This window comes from Phyllostomus hastatus, unplaced genomic scaffold (assembly GCF_019186645.2).
Source record: "Phyllostomus hastatus isolate PE091 unplaced genomic scaffold, TTU_PhHast_1.1 phas_scaffold_317, whole genome shotgun sequence".
Lineage (NCBI taxonomy): Eukaryota > Metazoa > Chordata > Mammalia > Chiroptera > Phyllostomidae > Phyllostomus > Phyllostomus hastatus.
Window position 1 is genome coordinate 13101078 of NW_025334023.1, and position 21142 is coordinate 13122219.

The 21142-nt window shown below is 42.0% G+C and overlaps 1 protein-coding gene across 1 annotated transcript in view; it reads left to right on the plus strand.

Annotated features, from left to right (window-relative positions):
- Window positions 1–10159: 10159 nt before the first annotated feature.
- Window positions 10160–21142, plus strand: part of CCDC83 (coiled-coil domain containing 83) — a 60718-nt gene continuing 49735 nt past the window's right edge. Inside the window, exons 1-3 of the mRNA XM_045817822.1 lie at window positions 10160–10225; window positions 10510–10573; window positions 15813–15931. Coding sequence (XP_045673778.1) covers window positions 15837–15931 — 95 coding nt within the window. The 5' untranslated portion in view covers window positions 10160–10225; window positions 10510–10573; window positions 15813–15836. The remainder of the gene's footprint in view (window positions 10226–10509; window positions 10574–15812; window positions 15932–21142) is intronic.

Below are 21142 nucleotides of genomic sequence, written 5' to 3' on the forward strand. Positions count from 1 at the left end.
CTAATTTCAGGAATCATCTGTTAATTATCATATTTGCATGTGATTCATTATGGGCTAAAAGCTCTTTACATTACTCCCTATTTGAGGTGGCTATGTGAGTATGCTCAAAATAATTAGCAGGCACAATTGCTTAGAACTTATGAGGCCTCTCTGGCAAATTATTATAAAAACTACAAGTTACTGAGTATCTACCATTGCCAAGATCCAATTTGTTGTTCTTTAGCTATGCCACATGTAACCCTTGCAAGAATCCTATGAGGTATATATTATTAATGCTATTTCACAAGTGAGCAACTGAGACTTTGAGACATTCAATGACTTAGAGACATTCATGTAGCTAGAACATGACAGAGCTAGTAACTAGGTTTCTTTCATTATGGCAGTATTTCCAAAACTGTCCTTTATTCATTTTTTATTTATTCAACCAGTATACATACACCAGGCGCTAGGTTGGGTGTTAGAGACACAGCAGTGAAGGTGACTGACAGGGTTCCAGCATCATCGAGCTTACAGCCAGCTGCTGGTGAAGACACCACTTCACTGAAATGTGGTTACACAAATAATTGATTTTTGTTGTTATGAATGCTGTCAGGAGAAGCACAAGGTACATGCATTTGGGGACCTGATCCAGTTTCAGGGCAGGCAGCTAGAGGGGGTGTTAATGAGGAATAACCTTTAAGCTGAGACCTGACAAATAAGTGGGCCTATAGTTTTTAAGTAGGGGAAGTGACATGATCCGATTTGCAAGACTGATTATGGGAAAGTCACTTACATAGTAGGGGACAGGGAAGGGGGGGAAGTGTTCCTTGAGAGTTGCAAACTCAAGCTGAACCCTCAGGCGGGTCTGGAACCAGAATCCACACGCTTATGTAGCACAAGAAGCCCCCACACGTAAATATGGTTCAGAGTGGTTCTGAGCTGGTTATGGTCTCAGGCATTTGGTTAGTGAAAGCAAACTTCCTGCAGAAAAAACTTTAAGCCAAGTTTTAAAAAATTCTCACATACAAGGTTTCAACAAACACGAACTCACAATTGAAAAAACAGGAAACAAGCTCACATGAGGAAGCATTAGCCAAAACAGTAAAACACAGGCTCAGAACTACAAAGACTGCAATTATTAGAATATCAGATTCAGAATATAAAATAAGTTTAATGTGTTTAACAAAATAAGACTATGAAAAGTATGACTAAGGGACAAGATATTTTAAAATTGATCAGACATATTTGAAAAAGAACCAGGCAAAACTACTAAAACTTACATATGTAAATAGAGTATTAATCCTTTTATCTTAAATGTGTTGTGCATATTTTCTTTCAGGTTTGTTGCTTTGTTTTAACTTGATTTATGGTAGTTCCTGTCACTCCTGAATTTCTTGCTCTTTCAAGGCCAAACCTGACCATCAACTTTGGGTGGCAAACATACAATGCAACATCCAAATGATGTGTTGTAGAATTGTACACTTGGAAGCTATATAATTTTATTAACCAATATCACTCCAATAAATATAATTTTGTAACAATCTGCCCATAATTTACCTTTATGGCTTTTGCAGTTTGTGTCTTGCTTAGGGAAGCTTTTTCCATGCCAAGTTTATTTTTAAAGCCCTCATTTTAATGCTTATTAATTCATTTAAATCTGGATTTTATATTAAGATAGGAGTCTAATGTTATTTTTAATGGATTTTATTTGGAAATTCCAACACTTTCTTAGACCCTTCTTTCTCAATAATTCAAAATACTAATTTTAACATAAACTGGTTTCTTGTTATAGTGGATGAGATTTTAGTTCTCTTACAACTTATGGCCTCACTTTCCCGCTTCCTTCTCAGTCCAATTTTTGGTTAAGTCATTAGTCTCTATTCATATAAAGAAAAAGCATGCAGATATTACACATTGTTGAGGCAGATAGTTCCAATGATTATGTTTCTTATCTTGAACTTTTATTTTTCCAGTAGTCAACAATTGCCTTGTTATTTACAGTTGTACAGTTTCCCATGAATCTGTTCAAATGTTTGATTGGACTTGTCAAACACCTATTATTATTATTATTATTATTATTATTATTATATTATTATTATTTTCCAAATACGAAAGTACATTTGGTAATCTTTCTGCTCTACTCTTTTGCTGGCAATCTCAGTCTTACAAGTAACTCTCAGTTCTCCTGCTCCACCGGGCCAGATTACTTCCTAGGCCAACTGCACCGCAGTCATACTGGAGTTTTCTTCACTGCTTTCTTATGCTGCATCCTCCAATGTCAGTATGTGGAGAGTTTTTCTCTTTGGTGAAGAAGCCTCCTGTCTCCTGCCTGGGGAGCATATACCTGGCAGTATTTGGAAGTACCATCTTTCTGGAAGTAGATCTAGTGACTCACTGTGGACAGTGGCTCACGGCCCCAAAGTCTCTGTCAACCCATGCTGGCTCAGGCCTCTTCCCTCCCCTCTGGTCCCCCAGCCTCCAGTCTCTCCCCATTCCCTTTCTGCCTAAAAATCACTGTTCCATTACTTTTTCTGAAATCTTGCTTTTGGCATGCTGGGAAACCTTCCACCACTTCCAGTGCTCACAGAATAAAGTTGGAGCTCTGCAACGCCACCCCCACCCCCAGGTGCTCCACCTGTCTGTGTGCAAGCCTCTGGGCAGCTGGGAGCCACCCCGAGAGAGTCACGCACCTGAGCCTGGCGGCAGTTGTGCAGGGTGGGCTGCGTGTGTCTCATCTTTCTTGATCCCAGCACAATGTGTGAGTGGCCCGGCTGTAGAAAAAAAGGTGTTAAGACTGCATTTGTTGCAAAGGGATAAAAATTTACCTCTTAAGCTTTACATAGAAAGCCTAGTAAGGCCCTTGACTGGTTAGTTGAGAAATATCAGTGAGTTTTGGGTGTGGGGATTCAGATGTCACAATAACTTAGAGGTTTCATGCTGCACCTGTAATTTGCTTGTCAAACACACAGCATAACATGCCTGGGTTACTTTCTGAAAGGGATCGCCATTTATTCATTTATCCAAACATTCCCTAGATATGTATGGAGCATCTGTTACATGTGGAGAGGAACTCACTGACATGCAATATGGCTCCAGCAGCAAAGGCATCTGGGAAATGTTGGACTCTTAACTCTCTACAGTCTCAGGCTTGGCTGACTACCCAGAAAACCAGGAATGCTGCCCAAAGACAAATGGCATGCCTCCAGGAAGGAGGTTAAAGAGTGTATAGAGTGTGATAACTGCCCAATGTTATCTGCTAACTTAGGAATGCACTGTTCTTTCTGGTTGTCTCGCTGCCTACCCACCATAGGGTTTTACTACTAACCCCATATAAAAAGGGACCCTGTCTTGGGAAGGTGTGGATTCTTCCCAGCTGACCACCACTAGAAGCAGCAGCTGCTTTGCCCATATAGGAAGTTTCTCTTGCTAAAGTTGTCATGAATTTGAATAAGGCTACATGTCAGTTCTTTGGAATCAGCTCTGAATTTAGACTTTTGGGGCTCTCCCCCAACAATGTGCTGGGCTCTCTGCTGGGCACTGGTGATACATCGGTGAAGAGGAGAGAGCCTGTCTACACCCTTACAGAGCTAACTGATTATCTTGGTGAGTCATTACAAGGGTAAAGAGAGTATAAATTGGAGGTAAAGTGCATCCTGGCAGCTGTGGTGGACCAGACTGCCCTGCCCACATCCCTTCAGCACTCAGCAGGAAAGCCATCGGCTTCTTCCTGCAGGAGACTCTCCAGCAGAGTGAGAACTTCTCTGGTCCACAGAGGGTAGGAGCATGCTCAGCCCCTGCATGGTGCAGGCCATGACTGCCATGAAATCAGTGCCCCAAGGAGTAGTCCTCAACCAAATTAGAATGCAGAACTAACCAGCCAGCTTCCTCACCTCTGGCTGGGATCACTTTGAAGGGGCTGTACGCTGACTTAGTCTGGGCTGCCGTAATAAAGTGTCCTAGACTGGGTGGCTTAAACAACAGACATTTTCTCACAGCTCTGGAAGCTGGACGGCTGAGATCAGGGAGCCAGCATTGCTGATTTCTGGTGAAGTCTCTCTTCCTTGTTTGTGGGCAACTGCCATGTCACTGTGTGCTCACCTGACCTCTTCCTTGTGTGCTCTCTGAGAGAGAGAGAGAGAGAAAGAGAGAGAATGAGAGTTAGTTCATCTGACCTTGACGGTGTCTCTTCTTGCAAAGGCATCCTATTGCATCTAAGCCTCACCCTAATGATCTCATTATAGGCTGTTCTTAATTTTTTTCCAAGTCATCTTTTACCATATTTATTTTTACTAGGCAAGTCTTCAAATTCAGCTAGCATGTTACTTGGTAAAACTCAGTCACAAAGCATTGGTGTGGTCCAGAAGAAATAGGGCCCAGAAGAGCTCCACAGTTTCCTACTTTCTGGCATTCTCTCTTTGTAATAATATTTTAGAAGGAGTACAGGAAGAACTAAAATTCATTGAAAACCTACTATGTGCCAGGAATTGTACCAGGGGTTTACTTCATCTTTAGGTCATCCCTGAGAAGTATGCAATATTATCTCTTGTTACAGATAAGGAAATTGAGGTGCAGAAAGGTAAAGTAACTCATCCAAGGTCTCAACACTGGTAAGCAGCTTCAGAAAAAGGCTGGACTACCTTTCTCCAAATTTCATGTTCTTACACAAAGCAAACATCAACAAAGTGTGGTTCAGTGCCCTATGTCTCTCAGTCTCACCAGAGTTCACAATGAGCAATTCCCAAAGTCGGGGGCATGCACTAGAAGGATCTTCTGATTTCAGGGTCCAGAGATGAGCCCCGCCCCGTTCAGCTGCTCTCTCTCATCTGGACAGCTCTCTCTCCAAATGCCCCTGCTGGTGACCCTTGTGTGTAGAGCCCTGACTGAAGTCTCTCAATTTCTGTCATTGTACATTTGCTTTTTCTGGACATATCGTTTAAGTGGAATCACATAATGTGGTTTTTTGCAACAGTTTTCTTAGCTAGTGTACTGCATAAGAGGTAAAATACTTCATATTTTCTCAACACCATATGAAGTACAGGGAACAACCCAAGACTCCATTATTTCTTTCTACTTAAAAATATAGCACACTACCTTGGATTTGCTGGTATTGATATATATTCCTGAGAATGTCCCAATTATGTTCCTTTCTGCAAACAAATACCATTTTGTAGATTCACATTATGCATGCATTTGGAAAGAATTGGCATTGGCATTATTCAATGGCATGTATTTTCTGTTCAGGTATGTAGTATTTCTTTTTCAACCCAGTCTGTTAAGTCATAAGTTTTGAGAACTTTTTACAAATTATTACTTAAGTTTTGAATATATACTATTAGTATTGTAGTTAACCTCTTTATTCTGTTTGTGGTATTTTTATATGGCACATTTTCCCATAGTCTGTTCTAAACCACTGTTTCTGACTAACAAGAAAGCTATTGCATTGTGTATAACAATTTTGGAAAACAGTATGGAGGTTTTTCAAAAAATTAAAAATAGAACTACCAAATGATCCAGTAACCCCATTATTCAACAGAACTGAAATCAAAGACATTTACACTCCCATGTTCACCACTGCATTATTCAGAATAACCAAAATGCAGAAACAACCTCACTGTCCATTAAGGGATGAACAAAGAAAGAAAACATGGTATATTCATACCCTGGAATATTGTTTAGCCTTAAAAACATATAGAGGAAATCCTGCCATTTGTGACAACGTGGATAAGCCTGGAGGGCATCATGCTAAGGGAAGTAAAGCCAGCCACAGAAGGGCCAGTACTGCCTGATTCCACTCACACAAAGTATTGAAACAGTCAAACACACTGAAGCAGGGGATAATGGTGGGGGCCAGGGTTCAGGGTAGGGGAAACGGGAAGTTGCTGTTCAACAGATAGAAAGTTTCCATTACACTAGGTGCATAAATTTTAGAGATCTGTTGTTAAATATGGTGCCTATAGTTAGCTGTATCATAATGTGCACTTAAAATGTTGTTAAGACGGTAGATCTTATGTAGTGTTCTTACCATAGTAAAAAAAAGGCGGGGGGAGACAACTGGAAAACAATACAGTTCTTAAAAGATGGGAGTTAGAGTTTATATTGCCTCATTCTCCAGATGTGAAGTAATGTTTCTCCATACGTTCTAATTCTTTTAATATGTTTGTTGGAAGCAGAGTTTCATAGACTAACTACTTCCTGGTGTGGGAGTAAGCATCTTATCTGAATCACAGAAAGCTCCAAAGATGGGGCAAGCTGATAACTTTAGCCAAGGAGATGAGGTCATTCTTTTCGCCAATCATTGCAGTCTTACAAAAGGCAGAGCGTGAGACAAGTTTCTTGGACCAGAAACTAGACTGAAGTGAGAAGCCCTGAGGCAGAAGAAAGATTGCAACTGTGGTCAGTGGAGTTCATCCTGAAACTGTCCCCATCTTGACCCCTCCTGCCCTCATCCACACTCCAGCCAGACTGATTTTTTGTCATCATCAAAGAGCATGGTTTAGAGGGCCCATCGGGATCTGTCCCTGCTCGCTTCTCCAGCCCCCTGTCTCACCCCTCCTCTCTCCAAGACCCTACTAAATTTCTTTCAGTGCCATGAGAAACTTACCTTTTCTGTTTTTACCTCTAGGCCATTGTACATGCCCATCCCTCTGTCCCAGCCCCTCTCATGCCCAGCCCTCCAAACTGTCTAATTTCTGCTCATTGTCAAGTCTCAAATGAGATCTCACTTCCCCTAGGAACTTTTCCCTGACCCTCAGGACTGGCTTAGGTTTGCCCTGAGCACTCTGCATTTACCCCTATTCCAGGAGTTATCCAACTGTGTTGCAATTGCCTATTAACTTGTCTGTCCCTCCCTCCCCCTAGACTGAAAGTGCCTTCAGGCACAGATAGAGTCTAACGTCTGACCTCCTGAGATACCCAAGTCAGAACTGCCCGGTCAACTTGCTCCCGAATTCCTGGTCCATAGAAACTGTGAGGTAGTAAGTGATTACTGTTGTCTTGAATCACTCAACTTTGGGTAATTTGTTACATAGTAATAGGTAACTGATACACTATCAACACATAGTGGCTTAAAACCACCACCGTATCTCAGATTCTGTAGGTGGGTCATTGGCGATCTCTTGTGGCACTGACTGAGAGGTTAACTCAGCAACATTCAGCTGCTGAATGGACTAGCTGGAAGGGTCCACGACGGCTTCACTGATACATCTGGCACTTTGTGGGCTCAGCTAGAACAGCTGACCACAGAACCTATACTTGGCTTCTCTAGTTTTTATGTTCAGATCTATGATCCATTTTGAGTTAATTTTTTATATAGTGTATGGTCAGTCAAGACTCTTCTTTTTACCAGACAGACAGCAGATATGCAATAGTTACAGTAGCATTTGTTGAAAATACTATCCTTGCTTCATTTAATTACCTTGGCACTTTTGTCTGAAGAAACTGAGTATAAATATCTATGTACCTGTATTTGTCTGTTTCTGGATTTTGGGGTCACACTCTCCTGATTTGTACATATATTCTATGTGGTCATATTTTTAAAATGCTGGAAGCAGGCTGCAACTCACTGTAGCTGGACTGCTCTCATGAGATCACACCCAAAACCCTCAGGCACGGTCCTCATCACCCAGCTCAGTTCCTGAGATGTGACTCTGGCTCTCGCTTTCCATTCTGGGCTCTTCTCCTTCAGAGAGAACAAAGAGCTCATAAAAGTAATTTCAAAAATTAGTTAGGCAGAGGGGATAGGTGGGGGGAAAGAAATGTGGTCTCTTTTTGCCAGCGTTCTGGTCATCCACGTTTAAACTTGGTTTAAAGAGCTGAAGAGAAGAGGATGGATGGCAGGGCTCTGCCTCTGGCCTGAAGGAAAATACTGTGACATAAAAATAACGTGGAAAACAATCCTGTTTTACCCTATTGCAACATGCCAATGCATGTTGGGTCAAACAGTCCCCTACATGAGTTTGTTATCCTGCCTGCTTAAAGGGAGCATAAACTTTTCCTCTCAAGAGAATATTTTACTTCATGATTTCCTGTTTGCAAAACACCAATTTAATTGTTTCAAATTTGTCAGGAAAAAGGATTTGGATAAGAAGTTACAGCAGGGCTTTTCCATTTCTCAAAAGTAACTTTGTTGTTAGTAAATTTTTTTGTTTACTAGAAGTTTGAACTGATTGGCAAAGTTGATAGGTTAATCACTAGCTCAGGTCTCTAAAATTATTAGAGATTTACTATGAACACATTTAGACGATTGCCTTAGGGTCTGTTTGCAGAGGTAGTGATCCTCAATGAAAACAAATAAAAACATTTTTAAAGTATAAAATATTTAGCAACTGTGCATACCAAATAGGCTCTTTGTGTTTCTGTTCAAACCAGACAACAAATGTGGCTTTTTCTACCACAGAAAGTCTCCTATCTCCTTTTCCTCATCCAACATAAGGGCTAACAGAAAATCGAGGTCAAATGAGGAAACTTGGCAAATGTTTTTTAATCTGGCTTCACTGTTTGACCACCAACTGGCAAACACCATAAGAAAAACTGCACAGGAGATAAATGATAGGGTACAAGTACATTTTTGACTATAGGCCCAAGCTCTTGTAAAAGAAGCAGGCCCATGATTTATAGGAAATACTTGGGAATGAATTCAAAGTGCTGAAGAATCACAAAATCGTTTTTCCATTTAACAAACAATCAAAAAAATATCTCCATGCTCTAAAAATTTGGGGTGATAGCTTTTTTTTTCTCCTGCATTTGTATTCTATTGAATAATTTTGCCACCTGTTGTTATTCTAGGGAAGATAAATACAAAAGCCCTTCTCAAATACATAGAGCATAGCAAATTATTGGCACTTAAATATGGAACACTGATAAAATAAAGAGATGGAACACATTAATTATATCAAACTGGTTAATTTTGGATGGCTTTCTACTGATGACATAAATGCCCTTAACTAAAAGATAATTCGCATTTTCATTCACTGCTTCAGTTCCCTTCCTTTAAGAAGTTCTTACTATGTTACTAATATAACACAACATTAATCATAAAACACACAATAACCTATTTTTAAAAATCAAATTCAAGACTACCAAACAGGTGACTTATGAAAAGAGTGGAAGCCCAAAGGAACACCCCACTTCTGTCTTCCCAGGACAAAAGGATAGAAAAAGAACCGCCGTGTAACTAGTGAAGTAGGTACTCCCAGGATGTAAGAAATTGTCCTGAATAGAGAACAGGCTGAAAGTGATCAGAGGGGAGAGGAGAGGGAATTTCAGGGGAAAAGGGGAACGGTTTATAGGAACAAATATAAAGGACACATGGACAAACACTGGGGAGGGTGTGGAAATGGGAGGGAGGTGGGGAGGGATGGGTGGGTGGGTGGGTGGGCTGGGATGGGAGTAAAAGACAGAAAACTGTACTTGAACAACAATTAAAATAAAATTTAAAAAAAAGAAACTCTTGAAGCAAAGAATGAGAAAGAATGCAGGCAAAGAAAGGGGAAACTTTAAGCTACAAAAGGTGGAAACAGGGAAAGATGTTATCAGTATTGGTTTTCTTGAAGTTTAGGAGCAAAAAAAGTAAAGCAAGAAGGAAAATAGAGTCAAGGACTTTTAGAGCTGGAAATTACCATGTAAGTAAGCACTTAGTCCAGGGGTTGGCAATTTTATTTGGAGCTAAACCCAAAAGAACGCAAAACAAAAGCAGATGGAAGAAGAGCTGCCGTGGTGGAAGGGGCTGAGTGGGTCAGAGGCGGGCGAATGCACCCCTTTCCCCATCCACCCACCAGTAAGTCCCGAGGTCTCGTTTTACAAACGAACAGAGACGAAAGCCACCGGCTCACAGGCACAGCACAGGGGCCGGAGGTCACGACTGTACACAGCTCACCACTTCTCGTTTTGCCACTAGAGGGAAGCACGGAGGGGCGTGAGAGTTTTGCGGAATCAGCGGGTGATCTGCAGGGGTGAAAATCCCGCCTTGACGACGGCGGGAAGGTGCACCGCTGCAGCGAAGACAGCAGTACGGACCCTTGGCCCGGACTCTCCCCGATGTGGCCACCAGGTGGCGCGCCCGGCCCACGGCTCGCGGCTGTGCTTGGTTGTGGATCCTGGAGGCCACACCCCGCGGGTCGCCGTGGAAACGGAGGGCGTGTTGCGGGCGTTGGCAGTGGCGAGCGAGTAGGTGGGTCTAGTCCGAAGGCCCCACGAGAGTGCTTCCCGCTGGTCCACTGCGGGGTACCCGCACTTGGAAGCCGTGAAGGCAGGTGGAGAGACTCACTGGGTCCCCGTCTCCTTCTAGGCTGACTGTTAACGGGCGTCTCGGCCCTGTGCCCACCGGTTCTGACCGGTCCCAGCTCGCTGGGCGCTGAAGTGGGCCTGGTGCCGGGCCCTCCGGGTGTCCTCCCGCGGGAGCTGTTCCTGCGTCCTTGGGGGCCCTGGGCGGGGTCCTGACGGCCACACCCCGCCTCGACACCCGGGAAACAGGGCGAGGGAGATCTTTCCATCTGGCCCGAATATTAACCCACCTGTCTTTCTGCCTTGCAGTACGTTGCCCGAGTGCCATTGTAGACCGTCCTCTCCCAGAGGGCGGGATCTGAATTCGCATCAGGTTTGTAACTTTCACGAAGCCTCGCAGTCCCAGCACAAGGCAGCTGCTCAGTAAAGCAACAATGCCTTCTATTTGTATGGGGCTTTAGCACTTGACAGTTTTCCCAAAGCGTTTGAGCTTCATCAAGAACTCTGGGTGGACTTAGGAAAGATGGAAGAGAGACGGAGGGTCAGAGAGGCTTAGAGACTTGTTCACGGGTGGACGAGCCAGGGAGCCGGATGCCTCGCTTTTGCTAGTGCTTTTCTCCCCGACCGCCAGGCGGCGGCGTGCCTTCTGCGTGAGGACCTCACCCGAGCCCCTCCCTCCGGAGGTGTGTTCTCGACGCCCTTTCATCCTCACTCCTGATCCATAGATTTTTCTTTCTTTTATTATTGAATTAATTTGTTAGATTTGTAGAAACTGACTTGTTTCCCCATGATTCTCTGCTGGGCAAAGAGTTGAAATGGTTCAGAAGTGGGAAAAGATACCCCATCTAAGAGGGGAAAAAAAAATTCTGTGAAGGCAGAGGTCAATAATGACTGGATATTTAGTGTGTGTGCTAATTGCTCACGGATTTCCTGTCTGCCACCCCAAGACCCAAATTTCGTAGATCCTTCTTACATTCACCACTGCCGTTTGAAGATAGAGACCTTTTTGTTCTCCCACTCTGTCAGAGTATGAGAGTACTGCTTGTGTTTCCATTATCCTCACTATAATCTCTTCATGGTTATGTTTCTTGTCTTTCTTGACATTTCTAAAACTGAAGAAGAGCGGGGGGGGGCAGGGGGAGGTAGTTCTGGTTGCTAGAAAAGTTAGTATAACATACCGAATTTCAAACTATTTTTAGCTATTTGGGATCAAGAGGCAGATCAATTTTTAAGCTAAGAATCCAGTATAATTTGGGAACTGCAGTTCAAAAATGTGCCGCTGACCAAAGGACTTGTGTTGGTGAGGGAAATACACGCTACCGTAATGCACATCACAATCACGTGAGTGAAAGCTGAAAATGGTCCTCGGCCAGATAATTTTAAATGCCTTGGTTTTACTATATGGTTGTTTAACATATTGTTAAGCTGGCTGTATTCTACAATTTAAAGCTGTTTCGTTTTGGGCTACAGGTACATAATCTGTACAAAGGAGGTCTGAAGTTTTTTAAGCTGACTTTTAGCAGTGTTATCACTACTAAATGACTTTAAAAGCATTCAGGTTTTGTTTTTGTTTTTAACATATGCTGGAGCACATTTGTAAAACATTTAAAAGTTGTATTTAAAATGTGTCCTAGCAGAAGTGAGAATTTGAGTTTAAAAATGATTTTGCTTTGATTTCCAAAGTTAGGGTGCAGACAGCATCAGAAGCACATAAGCAGGACCACTGGTAACTACTACAGCGGGTGTGGCTCAGTTGGCCTGAGTGTCATTCTGTAACTGCAATGTGGTGGGTTTCATTCCCTACTCGGGTACATACCTGAGTTGCGAGTTTGATTCCCGGTCCAGGCACACAGATATTTCTCTCTCTCTTCCTCTCTGTCTTTCTCCCTTCCTCTTGCTCTAAAATGCAATGAAGAAAATGTCCCTGGGTGAGGTTTATAAAAAAAGCGAGTATGCATTATGTACAAGTCATTCCTTCAAATCAGACATTTATTAGGTAGCTGGTTGGGCCAATGTGCCAATATCTATTTTGAATTCGGGAAGATAAGGGTTTGTTGAAATAGCGAGTTGCTATTCAATGTTGAAAGAGCTATATTTTGTCAGAGATGAGTGCCATGAATATTTTCAGATATATAGTACAATTAACACTGTACAAGACACATGTCTTTAAAGTGAGATTATTCTTTAACAAAGGCCTTTGGAAGTACCACATTAGTAGTGGTGGTGGTGGTGGTGGTGGTGGTGGTGGTGGAAGCAGTAGTATTAGATTACACAAGTTTGTAGCTAGTTAATGGCAATGCCAGGATTAGACTTCAAGACTTCCAACGCCATGTACAGACCTTTTAAGTACATCATGCTCTCAACCGCTATTGGAATCTTACCCGGAACTGTTGTCATTACTAATGCTACTAAGTAAATATCTTTCCTTTTAATCTGCATTTATATGAAATATTAGCTAACAGACATCAGGATCAATTCCAAATGAAATAGAATTTCAAACTATTTTTAGCTGCTCCCCAGGAAGGGGCAGCCCTCCCATCTCTCAGCCTCTGCAAAATTATGACACAGTCATTAAGGAGCCTTCTGGATATTCATGGCTCCACAAAATCATGAAAAACAGTGTTTAGGAACTTTCTAGATACCGAGCCAGTCTCCTGAGACTACACAGGAGAGGACATACTCTTTCTTTCTGGGGTCATTTTGCAGAGTCAAGTAAAGCATTATGGAATAACTACATTGAAGAAATGATTATCATATGTCCACTTTTACAAAACAGACTTCTTTTCACTGAGAAGCATTTGGGGAATATTTTTTTAAAAATGTCTGACAGAAAGTGATTATGAAGTAGACTCTGGGAAGGCTGGAGACCTGAGTCTCTCAGCCCAGCCTCCTCACCGGCCCGCACCCCACGGCATGTTATGGAATGCCCAGGCAGAGGGAACACAGATGGCCCGAAGGGTCGCACAGCGACTAAAGACCTCCATATCATGCACAATTTGGCTGAAGTCTGTTAAAGATGTTGACTATTTTTTAAAAGTTCTGCTGGGGCATGCTTCTTTTTCCCTGTCAGTCTGAGTCAAGTTCTTGCCTCTTCTGTATTCTATAACCAAAGGCTAGATAAAGTGCCAAACACAGAGCAGGCACTGAGTAAGTGTCTGTGGTTACTGACAAACAGACTAGGTGTCCATTGTCAGGAAATAGTCTAAGTGAAGCCTCCCTGGAAGATAATTACATTACTTTGTGAGGGTTTTATAGAATTCTCAGCCTTTACCAATATAGAAATCATCTAAGTAGTCAGGAACTGTAAAACCTTGTAAATATTTATAAAAACCCTCATTGTTTGTAGAACATTATCAAATGCAAAAGTGCATGTTGAGGTGATGTCATTAGTTATTTACAATGATGCAACTATTAAGCAGGCAATCCAAATGGCTTACTAATTTTCTGGAAAGTGTGTGAAAAATGAATCTTAATTTACTTTATGCATAAGTCATTTGTGCTTAATGGATCCACATTTCCACTCATATTTTATTAAAATCCTTTGCCATCAGCTGCAGTTAGGTAACTAATTATACATTAGTCACATAGTTGAAAACATCAGAGCCAGGTAACTGAGGTAATTTTGCAGATGAGGTCATTTTTCCCTCCAGCACCAGATGGGTGCTGCAGGTGGGAACCATACGGCTTCGATCTGTTCCATATGACTCAGAAAGAAAATTAGAGATGAATGTTGACATTTGTTTTAATTTTTAAATGAAATATTCTATAGTAGAAATCATTGTTAAATAGTAAGTTATTATAAAATGGCAAACTTGTCAGCATGCTACCTTTTTGTGCAACTGTCAAGTTAAAAATTCTAATTCTAAAATATAGAAAATAAGATAAAAGTTCAACTCTGCATCTGAAACAAAAGAAAGCAATTTTTCCCTTTGCTGACAAATTTCTGTGAACTGTGATGGTGTAAAGACACATTTTGGTTCATAGCTTATGGAATTATTTTCAATACTTTCATATCTGAGAAGATAGCAGTTCATATATTGCCTTGTCTTAATGTGTTACATCTTTTTGTTGTGTCACCTATATGATTTTCAGTTGGAAGGTATTGTAGTACATTTGCATTCACAAAAACTCTAATCAGAGTGCAGAGATGAACACACTTAGCTAGAAAATCTCAGACACAAAGACCGAGCCTTGCTGGAGGCCTGGGTGTGTGAGCAGCATGTCTACAGGAAAAAAAAAAAAAGTGTGTTTTCATTTCAGAGACTTTTTCCACTGTGGATGTGAATAATCACGTGGACTGCCAATCCAGTGGTCCAGATCGATGATGAATATTGACAATAGCAGACTGCACAGAGCAGCCTTCCCACATATCGTCATGCTTGGCCGCAGGCGGGCAGCTCTGCTTTCCCTTTGAAGAAGCACAGTCTGGAACTGTAACCATAGGGGGCATAATATTTATTTATTAAATTCTCTTTATATGTCAGACACTATGCTGGGTGCCTTATAAATATTAGCTTACTTAACCCTATGACAGCTTTCAGAATAAGATTTTGGTTCTCACTTTACAGATAGTGAAACTGAAGCTCGAAAACATTAAGTGACCTACTCAAGGTTACGTAGATACTAGGCAGTGGATCCAGGATTAAACATGTCTGCCTGTATTATTCACCCGTCTTATTTATTTCTTCCTCCGACGGGCATTTGTTGCGCATCTGTTGTGCTAGGGCAGGAAGCAGAGTGATGCACCAGAATCACATCACTGTCAGTTTCGTGGAGCTTCCAGCCATTTAAAAAATCACAATGGTTATGCTCCTTCTCCCATATCCAACTACTATTACATTGACTGAAAGTTAGGGAGTTATTTTTTAGAGGTTGATGGAAATTGAAAGATTTAAAAAATCTGTTTAAAAAGACTATGATCTGAAAAGATGTACTTTAGTACCCATATCAAATCTATGAAGTATTCCTGTTTACTATAAAAAATATCTGAACAGTGGGCCTGATTTACCCTTTTTAAAATATTATTTTTGTAAATTTTTTATTAGGTGAACAGTTACTGTTAATAATAATACGTTGTTATTACATTGTATTTATAAACCTCTTAACCACTTAAAAACACTTTAATGTGTGCTTTTATTAGCTCTTTATAACAACTATGAGCAAGCCTAATTCCTTTAGATCCAAGTTTCTTGGTGATCATAGAAAATTGTGCTTTTGCATCATCTTACTTTTTCCAAATTAACATTACTGAGCAGCTGCTATATGCAGTGCATGCTGCCAAGCACTGTGGAGAAATAAAGTGATTGAAAAAGTTTAGTCCTTGCTCTTGAAAAAGCTTGACAGGGGCAACAGCTGTATATGGATAACATAAGGGGACAGATCGCCCACACTTTTGGGCAGGGCGACGCTGAACCTGGGCTAAAGACAGAATTCCCCGAACTCAAGGACCCAGTGATTTACGGACTAGTGGTGGGTGTTAGGTGGGAGACAGTCTGGGCTGAAAAGCCCGTTTCAAATTAAGATTCAGTAGTGTCTTAGCTTGAGTAAATACAAGTAGAGGGGTTAACACCAAGAGTTTATTTGCTTTTCTTATATCTTTTCTTTCAAAACAGGTTTCTTACTAGCTAAGCAACACGATGGAAAATACAGCGAAAGCAAATAAAAAGGATATTCAAGATGGGCTGCTGAAAGAAGTGAAATTGCCTACCAGTGAAGCATTTCTAGACTATCAGTAAGCTTAGATTGTTAACGGTCTCTTGAATCCAAAGGTTTCCACGTGTAAATGGCGACCGTTGTAAACACTCGTCCCACTCCAAACACAAATGACGCGCTCAAAAGCTGTCAAGGGTGGTGCACCTGAAACCTGTATGGCTTTGAAAATCATTGTCACCCCAATAACTTCAATAAAATAAGATAATTTTAAATCTGTCAGTGGGGCCGGATTGAAGGTAGATTGAAGGCATAATGGCACTCCTGTGCTAAGTGCATATTTTTGAAAGTTTTTGAAACTTTAATGGTAACATAGTCCAAGGGGTAGCTATGAAACAGCATTCATTACTGTGGTTTCAGCCCCCTCCCTCCCCCCATTGTGTTGCTGGTCACTGTCCCACATATATACACACAACAGCTTGCTGGCCACACTTTAAAATGCAACATAGAATAGTTAGCGTACATTCACAGAAGAGTAAACGAGGAAAGTTTTCTTCTTTATTTAACTTTTCATTTCCAGACATTCCAATTTGCATTATCTCCAAATAGCTACAGATCAAATACAAATGATTTAGAATTATTTTTAATAAGAATGATATTTCTTAATTTTCCACTCCAAGGAGCTGGAGACAAAACTAGAGGTAATACCTATTCTATGTTTTATCCAACCAATGGAAAGTGAGCCCCTTGAGAGCTTTTGAACCTGAACTTCTGGCATTGGGTTAGTGTTTTAATATGTAATTCTTAGGGAATGAGTGATTACACATCTATGTCAGTCTTTTTCCAAATAAGAATGCACTTCATGCATGCATTATTGAACTAATACTTGAATGTTTACCAAGAACAAGGCAATTGCTGGGTACTGGAGGGTAGCAGTGAGCAGGACCACGTGGTCCCTGCCCTGAGTAAGCATGAGAGACAGACATTAGGCAATTAACTCAAGCTTTAAAAAAATTATATAACTACAATTAAGGTGCTATGAAAGAAAAGTATAGGGCCCTGGCTGGGTAGCTCAGTTGGTTACAGCATCATCCCAGTACACCAAAGCTGCAGGCTGGATCCCCGGTGCATACAGGAAGAAGCAATCAGTGCATGCATAAATAAGTGGAAAATAAACCGATGTTTCTCTCTCTCTCTCTCTCTCTCTCTGCCATTTCTTCTCTCTCTAAAAAAAGAAAAAAGTGCAGGGTGCCATAGCAGGGTCAGGAAAAGCTTATTTTAGGAAGAAATCCTTCAGCTGATCTCTGGAAGAGGAGTGGGTGTTATGAAGACATACAGTTGTGTTGCGCGTGGGTCACCGGCCAGCAGTGACCACGGAACGCTGTGGATGGCTCGATGATAAACACGTGAGAAATAACAACATGCACAGAGACAAACTAGTTTCTGTGGGGAAGTAGGGACGAAATGGCCACCCCCCCCCCCCAGTGGGGACGAAATGGCCACCCCCCCAGTGGGGAGCGCACTGATTTACTGTCCATACCTGCTTTTATTAGGCTCATTTTGCATAATAATTCAGGTGAAGTACAGTACTCATTAGGGGGAAGTAAGGAACCATAGAAAACAATAAACTCTGCCAGCCTATTGAGTTGGGGGTCAAAGAGCTGTAAGACTGAAGAACAAAATAACTTCCTCCTAAGACCCTTCTCATTCAACTGAGAGCATTCTAAACAAAGGAGGTTTCACAGTAATTTACATGTTCTTTCTTAGGCCTGATCACCCCGGGGAATCCGCACTTCTCAGTACAGAACTGCACCACCCTGTCATTGTTTCAGGCTTAGGTGGAGCAAGGGAACTAAGGCAACTGGGAGACAAGGAGGTTTTTTTCCCAGATGCTGAGAACTCAGGCTATGTCAAAGCCGAGGAGCGAGGGTCCATCACCCCCCTTTTGCTGCAGCCCCCCCAAGTCCTTCTTTTGGGGGGGCCTCCCAAAGTGATCGTGCCTGTCTTAGGTCGTTCCCCCCATGGGGAATCTTACCCGTCTTTGGCTAACCGACCAAGCTTTTTGGGGTTCAGTTATGAATAAAGCAGCAGAAGCAGCATTCCTGCCAGGAAGATAAGCTTTTGTCTCCTTGCTGGCTTACAGTTCCAAGGGCGTTCCCTTAGCCTTAGCCTAGGCGGGGGTTTCAGCTTCTGATACCAGTCAGGGCGGTTCCCAACACAGTTGTAGAGAGAAAGGCTTATGGAAAAGACACTGGGACAAGGAAATGCTTGCTACAGTCCAGGAAATGAGAGAAGGAAGAGAGAGGGTGAAAGGGCAAGCCCAGACTCAGATGGCTTCAGCCAGGGCCAGTTAAGCCGAGCCCTGTGGAATACTTGCAATTCAGGAATGGCAAGTCATTTATTGAAGGAGACAAGGTGGAAAGTGGGGAATCCATGATAGTGGTGACGAGGTCTATGTTTAAGACAATCATTTTTTAAGATATTTATTTATTTTTAGAGAGAGGGGAAAGGAGGGAGAAAGAGAGGGAGAGAAACATCAATGTGTGGTTGTCTCTCATGCATCCCCTACTGGTGACCTGACTCAAAACCCAGGCATGTGCCCAGGCATGTGTCGCTGGAATTGAACCAGCGGCCCTTTGGTATTTAGTCTAGCACTCAATCCACTGAGCCACACCAGTCAGAGCTAAGACAATTATTTTTAACATTCAGGGAAATTCATCTCCTTCTTGAGAGACTATTCATATGTTCTTTTAAGAAGGCAGTAAGTGAGAAGGTTAGAACACTAAGAGAGAAAGATCCATGGAAAGGGACTTTTAACAAAGTTCCCTCTTATTTTCTGCTTGAGATGACTTTAAGTAATAACCAGATACTGCCTGCACTCATTTTTTGGTCTAACTGAAAAGTTCCTCATCTCATCTTAGGAGAGATGGACAAAACATCAGACTCTGCAAATACAACCTGGTCTCTAATTTGTTACCACAGTTTACAGTGATACCATCCAATTACAACTGTTTCTCTCTCTTCTGGGTCAAACAGAGGCCAGTCTTCCCACTATTTAACTGAGGTTTACAAAACAGCAAACATTTAAAAATTCTCATGATCTAGTACAAGGTATAAATTAAACATCCCATGCTTTTGTTCTCTTTCCTTTGCAACAACTGAATAAACAATCTTATGGACTGAAACAGCCACAGCCTTGCTGCTAGGGACACTTTACTCACTCCATGTGTTCCCAGGTGACAGAACTTTTGTCACATGATAAATCAGCAAGACACAACTTATTGTCTGAGGAAGGATTCTTTAAGGGTCTCCTGGTAGCATCTAACAGCAGCTTCTAACAAAGAGCTGAGAGCACGTGGTAGTTGATCAATGATTTCTGAACAACTGAACTTTTAAAAAAAATATATCCCAAGAAAATAAGATCATGAAATTCCATTGTTGTTTGGGAAGAGCTGAGATGGCTGACTGTAAACCTATAAGCTGATCATCTCTGAGTGATGACAGTTCTTATTTTCTCCTTGTATCTGTACCCCCCAAGTTTTCTGCAAGGAGTGTGGATATAGATATAGAAATAGATGTGGGTATGGTTATAGATTTTTTAAAAAGATAAAAGTATACAATTTTTTGGAATCCAAATGTATTTTCCTTCTTAGAATTCTCAGTGAAATTACATTGAGGGGGAAGTTGACACATTGCCTCACTGGTTTATTATGCTACTTGCATTATCATTTACTGTGACATATGGGTTACTGGGCATTGCAGAGATGATGGAGATATGAAAAGGAAAAAGTATAGAGAATGGTGAATCTTGAATTCCTGCACTGGCTAATAGTGTGGAGTTCTGAAGTTCATCTTCATCTGCTTCTTAGTAAATTCATCTCTCCATAAGGCCTGAGGAGATGGAAGTTAATCCCAAGGAGAGTCTAGGGTAAGTTAGACCTACAACTAACATCAGCTCCAGAACTCGGGGGCAGGGGGAAGACGATGGAGCTGCCAGAACCTTTACTAAAGGTTAGGGTATCTCAGAAATGCCCTCAGTTGCTCTGGCTGGTATGGTTCAGTGGACTGAGCGCCAGCCTGAGATGTGAAAGGTTGCTGGTTTGATCCCCATTCAGTGCACATGCCTGGTTGTGGGCCAGGGCCCAGTTGGGGGTGTGCAAGAAGCAACCAATTGATGTATGTCTTACACATTGATGTTTCTCTTCCTCTCTCTCTTCCTCCCTTCCCCTCTTTCTAAAAGTAAAATAAATAAAATTCTTTAAAGAAATCCCCCCCTGAGGTCACTCAGATCTTTCTGAACTACAGAAGGAACAGAAGACAAAGCCCCGGGCTGTTTGTCCTTCACTGCTCTGAGGGGAAGGAACAGGTAGACTTAAGTGCAGGGTGGACTGCAAATAAGTATACAGATGACCAATTTAATTTGAATTTCCAATAAGCAAATAAGAATATAGATGACCAATTTAATTTGAATTTCCAATAAGCATTTTTTTTAGTACAAGTGTGTTCCATGCAATACCTGGGGGTTGGACCGAACATAATCTCCAGTTTGATCTTTGCGTGCTCAATTATCATCCAGGCAGGCTCTCAGTCCAAACCAGTGGAGATCACATACTTGCGATTCATTTGCCTGCTCTATCCTTGCAGAGAATTAGGATCACCATATTATAATTTTAGAAATTATGTGAGTAATTAGCATAGGCTTTTTTCAAATCATTTTCATTTATAATCTTTTTAATTTTCTCCTTAAAAATGGGAGGTAGGCTTCCGGCCAAGATGGAGGCATAGGTGGACACACCATGCCTCCATGTACAACCAACATAAAGACAACAATAATTTAGAAACAGAATAACATTCAGAACTGAGAGAAAATTGATCTGAATGGAAGTCGGACAACCAAGAAGTTGAAATAGATATGTTCATCTAGACCGGTAGGAGGGGTGGAGTCGGGCAGCCAGGTGCAGGTCACGGCTCAGAGAGCAGAGAGAGTTGGGACGGGCTACGTAAGGCATCTGGGGTACGAAAGACCACAGTGGGTGGACCCTGAGTGTGCAAGCAGCAGCTGGCAGACCCCAGCCAAGGGGTGCCAACTGGCAGACCCAGTGAGCCGGCGATTGTAAAGCAAGGCCGTGCACACAACCCAGGATCCCAGCGCTGGGAAATAGAGCCTTGGGACACTGATTGAGGTCACCTGTGGGAGTTGAGACACACAAAGACACACCTCACAGGAGAGGTCTTAGAGGGTCCCACGGCATGCACAAGCCCACCCACACAGGAATTGGCACCAGAGGGGCCC